Source organism: Nannospalax galili, unplaced genomic scaffold (assembly GCF_000622305.1).
Source record: "Nannospalax galili isolate Female #2095 unplaced genomic scaffold, S.galili_v1.0 scaffold1759, whole genome shotgun sequence".
Classification (NCBI taxonomy): Eukaryota; Metazoa; Chordata; class Mammalia; order Rodentia; family Spalacidae; genus Nannospalax; species Nannospalax galili.
In genome coordinates, this window is record NW_008342711.1 from 710,294 (window position 1) to 717,737 (window position 7,444).

The following is a 7,444-nucleotide window of genomic DNA, read 5'->3' on the forward strand; positions in this document are numbered from 1 at the left end:
TGCTGGGTTTGCTGGCCCTTTACAGCCCAGTGAGATAACTCCAAGGGAGAAGGGTAGAGGGAGGAGCGGTGTTCCCCATGAAGGAATCTGAGCTCAGGGATTGTCTGCACTGCTGAGGTAGGATCAGTGAAGAAGGAGGCTATGATATGGGCTGTGTAGACTTAAACAAGAGCTTCCCAACTAGTGTGTTCCTCAGCTATACCAAATGAGTCACCAAAGGGAAAGAAAGGGTGTCTCAGCCATCAGAGTTGGACTTGAGGTACCACAGTCTCAGGGAAGATTGCTACTTCAACCAGTAGAGTTATAAGTCCCTATAGGGAGCCTTTCCTTAAACATGTTGCATACTATAGCCAAGCTTCTTTCTTTACCTTGAAAAAGGGTGGTAAATCTTGTAAGATGCCATGGGAGGGAAAAAGAATAGTGGCTTCATAGATGTTCATTTCACATTCTAGAAGATTTCTTGGTTTGGGAAAACCATTACTCTGTTCTTAGGATCTACTCTATCTCCTGCTTTTAGAGGCTACCAGGGCCCAGCCTTCCAGGTCTACCAGTGAAGAATAGAGCTGCAAATTTTTGTTGAAACCATTGGGAAAGCCATTTCAAGTCTGCTAATGGTTTTGGCTCTTTGTACAACTTTCAGTATAGTTTGGGAGCATTTCTTTCCTCTTTCTAAATCCGGGTTTCCTTGTCAGTAAAATATAGTGGTCAGATCAAACAAGTAAACTGTGGCTACTTGCCCAAGCCAGTCAGCGTAGTGCATTTGTCTGTTCTTTGTCTAACAAAGGGCCTCAAACTCTGCATATTGCTCTTTATTTTCAGAATCAAATCAGCTAGAAGCACACAACAAAGCAGAGATCAGGAAGAGGCCCAGCCCCAAGTGTAGTGCAGGTGGGGTGAGCATCTGAGCGAGGCAGCTGGCTTTTCAGGCATAGGTGGTAACATATTGGGGCCCCATGTTCCCAAAGTAGGATCGTTCCCATTCACTCATAAGCTCAAAGTGCACAGGACGTTGACAGAAATTGCAGGCAGCCACAGACACATCCTGGAGGGGCAGCCCCACCTCAGTCCAGGTTAGCAACAGCTTCTCTGAAAGTGGTTAAGAGAAGAAAAAATTGGTTAATCTTGGTCTTCCAAATCTTTGGTGCATTATAAATGTGCCAAGATAGTGATCCACTCACTCCTTTGATGTGCGTGGGCCCAGAAGTAGAGTTATTTGTTTGCTCCAATGTGGGCCATGAATTTGTTAATGGGTGCTGAGATGTATAAAGATCAGGAATCATTTCTCTGACAATTTTAAATCATATATATGCTTTGGGCATGTGCAGGCTAAAAAGTGAATATATGTGCTTGGAAAGTCCTAGCCTGATGACGATGACACTAAGAGTAATCATGCTATGGTATTAGTGTTGTGACTAGGCATCCTGGGACCGGGCAGGGGGCTATTCCCAGGGTGTGAAGGGACCCAGAGGAAGGACCCTGACCTAGCTATAGGAAGTACTTCAGGTGTGTGCCAGGGCTCTGTTCTAGGCCATTTTCATGCTCATCCCTTGCTAGTTTGGTTTAGTCTGATGTTCTTAAACACCATCTACATGCTGATAATTCTGAATTTTTTTATTTTTAAAAAATATTTGTTAGGCTTAAAAATGCATGCTTTCATAATTTAAATCACTCATTTGACATTTACACAAAACCCAGAGGCAACTCTCATTTTATGAGAAAAAGAAGCATCAACCTATGTGTCCCTACCTTTCTAAATATAGCATCTAACAAAGGAGAAAAGTACTGGATGTCCACCACACTTTACCACAAACTTCAGATGGGCCAGACATGCCTAGCAATGGTTTCTTAAGGACAGTCAATATTCTGCCCACAAACATACTTAGAGTCAACATAAAGATTTAAGATATGGTACCAAGTCTATTTCAAATATCTTCAGTTCCTCATGACTGTGATACATGGAGTGTAACATTTTGCAGAACATTTTAGCAGTTACAGTTCATGTTTTGAGTAGCATATGTGACATGTGACAGTGTCCTTTTGCTTTTCAGATTTTTTAAGGAATACGAAAATTTTTAGAATATATTTACACTTTGCAAGGTCATTTCTCCTAATTGCGGCATCTTTGAAATGCCATGTCATTTTATCACTCTTCTAATCTATAAAATGCTATGATACATTTTAAGAGCTTTATTCTATACTTGGCCTTTTAAAAGCATCATGCTTTATGGCCCATCAGATACATAGTGACAGTAATCACAGATGTTTTGTGCATAGTATAAGCTATGATCAGGGCCTTTTATTTCACTTGTATATGCTTAACACAAAAAATAAATCTAATGAATGCTAAGTCATGGAAAAATGAACCATTAATGTATAATTGAAAATACAATATACAAAAATAGTTTATTTTATTCATTTGCTTATTATTTTATGTGTATGAATGTTTTGTCTGCATGTATGTAAGTGCACCCATGTCGTGCAATGCCCACAGAAGTCAGAAGAGGCCATCAGATCCCCAGGAACTGGAGTTAAGGATGGTTGTTAGCCACCATGTGGGTGCTGGGAACAGAACTCAGTTCCTCTGCAAAAGCAGGCAGTGCTCTTAACCACTGAGCAATCTCTCCAGCCCCATAATTCTGAAAATTTTATTTCCAGTTTCCCCAGAACTCTGTCTCAATTTCCAGACTTGTATATTCAATGGCATCTCTGCATCCCTGCTGTGCTGTCTGATGGATACAACTGAACTCCTCGTATCTCTACCCCCCACTAAGCCTGTTCTGCTTTCAGTCTTCCTCTTGTCAGTCGATGGCAATCACAATTTCTAATCCCAAAATCCCAGGGTCAGCTTTTATTTTTCATTATCTATTTTACGCTGCATTTAGTTTTATCAGAAAATATCATTGCCTCAACCTTCTAACCACTTTCATCATCTTTCACTGCTATTATCATGTCTGAGCCACTATCAACTCTCACCTAGAATATTACAGTAAACTCCTACTGGGTCTCCCTGTTTTTACACTTTCTCCTTTCAATATGACCTGAGCATAGAAGTTGGAACAATTCTGTTAAAACTTAAGGTTAACAAGGTGTAGTAGTTCTTGTGTCTCTAATTCCAGCACTTGAGAGGTTGAGGCAGGAGGATCAGGAGATTCAGGTCAAGCTTAGGCTACATAATGAGACCCTATCTCAAAAAACAAGGAAACAGGGCTAGGGAGATGTGTTAGTGGGTAAAGGTGCTTGCCATGCAAGCCTGACAACCTGAGCTCTATCTCTGGAATCCAGGTAAATGTGGAAGGAAAGAACTGACTCCAGAAAGTTGTCCTCTGACCATGACATGTGTACTGTGGCATGCACCCCCACACACATCATATACACACAAACAATTTTTTTAAAACAAACAACAAAAACAAGTCAAATTTGGGAGTGGTGACACATACCTGTAACCTTAGCATTTGGAAGGTTAAGACAGTAGTGTATTCTCTACTGTCTACACACCTAGTTCAAGGCCAGCCTAGACTACATGAGACCCTGTCTAAAAACAAAAAACCCAAACCACAACAACAAAAACTCAAGTTAAATATGTCAGCCTTCTGCTTAGTTCCTTTCAAAGGATCTTGGAGTAAAATCTCAAATCTTCCAGTGGCCTGCAATATTCTATACAATCTCCTCCATGTTGTCTCTTGTCTGTTCAATTTTTCTGCTTCTCTATCCACTCATCTTTTTGTTCCCCAAATATGAAAAGAATATTTCTGTGTTTGAGTATTTGACTCGGGTTGCTCTCTGCCTGGGGTGCTGGTCTTTTACATATTTGCCCAGCTGACTCCTTTGTCTCTCGTAAACCTTTGCTCAGGGTCACTGCAGTGTTCTCTTCCTTTGCCACTCTAATACTACAGGCCTCCTCCAACCAGTCCTTGCCTTCAGCACTTCCTGCTTTGTTTTCCCATAGCTCTTTGAACTAACATGCTATTTGTTTTTTTTTTTTTTTTTTGATTTGTTTTTTTTTTTTTTTTTTTTTGGTCTTTTTGAGACAAGGTTTCTCTGTAGCCACAGCTGGCCTGGATTTGCTAATGGAGACCAGGCTGGCCTCGAACTCACAGAGATGCACCTGCCTCTGCCTCCCACGTGCTGGGATTAAAGGTGTGTACCACCATGCCCCGCTTTGATTTGCTTAGTTTTTAAAGTTTACCATTCGTTTGTATTAGAATTCAGCTCCAGAAGGGTAGAGTTTTGTGACTGTTTTGTTTACTACTAGATCCCTAGCACCTAGAACAGTGTCTAGCCCATAGTTAGTACACAGTAAATATTTGTTGAAGGAATGAATGAAAATATGCCTAAGACTAGATAAAGGGAAGTAAGCTAGAAGGGACAAAGAATGACTTTCCAATCAGAAAGGGGCAGATTCAGCAAAGATCCAGAGTCAAGAGAGCAAAGCCCTAGGAGGGGACCCAAATTCATTGGGCATGGCTAGAGAAATCAAATACATGTGGCAGGTGAAGAGAGGACATAAACACCACCATGTAGAAGACACTGAATGTCATGCCAAGAACTTCAACTCTGTTCTTTAAGCTTGGGGTCTCTACAAATTTTTGAAGTAAACATCCCTATCAGTACAAATGGTTTACCATGTACCTCCAATCTGTATATTTATGCATTAATACATTTATCATGGTCGTCCTGTATATTAAGTTCAGTATCAGTAACGCTTAATTTCCCATTTTTAAGATAGAAAGAAACATAAAACTCTGATACTATTTCCTCAGCCTGTGCATCATCTAGAGTATATCGGTAATAGGGACTTAGATAAGGTAGCAACGGACAATGAGGATGTTTAGGAAAGAAAGCGATGTCAGGTTTTTTTTAAAAATCCCTCTGCTGGTCAATGTAGAGAAGAGTTTGGAAGGGAAAAGGGGAATCAATGAAATAAAGAAGAATTTTAAAGAAATGACAGCAGAGAAAGGAGAATAGACGTGAGAGAGATTGTAGAGATTTGCAGAATTTCAGGATTGGTTGGCTGTGGGACTAAGGGACTTGTGGAATAGTGGTAGATGATGCTTGTATATATTCCCTGCAAAGGCCCAGACTAAGTGAATGCTCAGAGACCTGAGAACACTGAGAGCTCTAGAACTGAAGTCCAAACCAATAGAGGAGACTGAACAAAAAGTCTGAGTCCAAATCATCTGCTCAGAAAAGCAATAGACCTAGTAGTTTTGACCATGGAGATGGAGACAGGACCCCTGGCCCCCATTTAGTGCCTATGTGACCATAACTTGTGTTTCTACGCTTCAGTTTGTACACATATAAAATGGAAATTATGACAACATCTCTTTCTTAAAGATTAAATAGGTCAATACATGTAAAGTGTTGAAAACAGTGGCACATGGTAAATAAAATTTAGACATGACTGTTTAACACTGTAAAGTGAATGTGTGAATTAATGGCACTTATCTATCTTATCTTTCTCAAATTCTCATACTGCATATGCTTTGGATGGAATAACTTGCCAATACATGCCTTCTCCCTTCCTATCTGTAAGTTATTGCTTTTGGAATTCCTTTATTCTGGATTGTCTTGTCACTTGTACTTCATTGTGGACCACAAAGACTGGCTTACCCATAAAGCCTTTCCAGTTTTACTTTTCTCACTCTCTGTAGCCACTACAACTCATCATTGGACTATGTCTGTGGACCATGTCACATTACACATTGTCTGTTTCTGTCTTCCATGCCATTCATTGCCTATGTATTTTACCCAAGAGACCTGAGATGATGTGTGACAAGTTCTATGTTTTAAAAAAAATGTGTACCCAAAAGAAAAGCAGTAAACTTTGAATGAATACATTAAATTTCCAACTTCCAGGGTAAAACCTAAACTACTCACCTCAGCTCTACAGGCTTCTAAACCTAGTCCTCTGCCACTCCATTGCTGCCATCCTACATTTGTAATTCCTGCCTATTGTTTTTCCTTGTTGTTTTTGAGATGTGACATCATGTGCCCCACACTTTGGCCTCAAACTGGCTATGTAAACAAAATGACCCTGAGCTCCTGATCCTCCTGATTCTACCTTCAAAGTGATGGGATTATAGGCATGAACCACCATGCCCATCTGTTACTGTTCTTCATATATCTCAAGCTCCTTCTTACCCACCTCCTTTCCTTTCTTCATGTTCTTTCCTTTTTCAGAAATACCTCTTCTCAACCTTCTTTCTTCTCTTGGTCCAGCACCACTCACTTTGTAAGAGTCAGCTGAGGTATCCTGTCCCCTAGGAAGCCTGTCTTGAATCCTGCAGGTTGGGTCAGGTGCCCCTCCTGTCTGCTCCCACAATTTCCCCATGTATGATCTTTGTTAAGCTTTGATCTCCCCTGAATATTACTGTTTGTGCCCCCCATTGTTCCTCTATGGTCTCCCTAGCTAAACTAGAGTGCAGTGAGTCTATGAGCTATTTCTCATTCATTTGTGATCCAGATATAGAGCCTGGTACACAACAGATGTTTCTAGAAATATTTCCTAAATTGAGTGGAATCTTGTCCATTCAGCTTCTTTAGATCCTGGGGCTGAGTGTTAAGGAAGTATAGGTACCCATGTTGCAGACTTACCCACAAAATTTTCCATCATCTGAGGAGTGTGGTGGGGGGAGGGTGCCAAGCGCAGCAGCTCCTCACCCCGAGGTACAGTTGGGTAGTTGATGGCCTGCACATAGATGTTATGCTTGGAGAGCAAGAGATCGCAGATCTTGCTGTTGAGTGCTGCATCACCCACCTGGGCTCAAGAGAAAGGCTTTTCAGTACCTATCACCCCGAGTCCACCACTGCACACCAGCTCTAATAAGCAAGTGAAAAGGAATCAGATCAAGGAACATCACTGAATGTGTGGGCAGATTTCTTTCCGTAAAGGGCTTAAGCACTGACAGCTCCAGAATCTTTGTTTTAAGGAGGAGCCCAGAGCCAGCAATCAAAGTTGAAGGAGGGGTAGGGCTAGCATCAAGAGCTTTGTCTTGACACTATTTGTAAAGCAAGCACATTCATTAAATTGGGGTGGGTCTAGGTGAGAAGAAAAATCTACCAGGCTACCTCTGGGTTGCTGTCACTGGGTTAATTTAAAAAATTAGGTATTTTAAAAAGCCGTCTTTCAAGGGAACACTGGGTTAGCCTATTGAACAGTGACTAAAGTTGGGCCTCTTTCTGTATGTTCCACATCCAGGTATTCAACCAGCCTCAAATAAAAAGAAAGTTTAAGATGTGCTTATGCACAGGCTTTCTTGTTGCTATTCCCTAAACAGTAGAGTTTAACAACTAAGTAGCTTTTACATTGAATTCGTTATCATTGATAATCTAGAGATAATTTAATGTATCTGGGAGGATTGAGCAGATTATGTGAAAATCCTAAACTATTTTGTACAAAGGGACTTGAGCATTTATGGATTTTTAGGTTTGTGGGGGGTGGTTC

The 7,444-nt window shown here is 40.9% G+C and overlaps 1 protein-coding gene across 3 annotated transcripts in view; it reads right to left on the reverse strand.

The window, feature by feature from the left end:
- Positions 1 to 66: 66 nt before the first annotated feature.
- Positions 67 to 7,444, reverse strand: part of Alas2 (5'-aminolevulinate synthase 2) — a 26,792-nt gene continuing 19,414 nt past the window's right edge. For 2 of the 3 annotated variants that reach the window (XM_017799558.2, XM_008838764.3), the window contains 2 exons: positions 6,595 to 6,757; positions 67 to 1,086 (listed from right to left, as the gene is read on the reverse strand). In XM_017799558.2, the coding sequence (XP_017655047.1) occupies positions 923 to 1,086; positions 6,595 to 6,757 (327 nt within the window). In that variant the 3' untranslated portion in view covers positions 67 to 922. The remainder of the gene's footprint in view (positions 1,087 to 6,594; positions 6,758 to 7,444) is intronic. The other variant, XM_017799557.1, reaches the window with a different exon arrangement.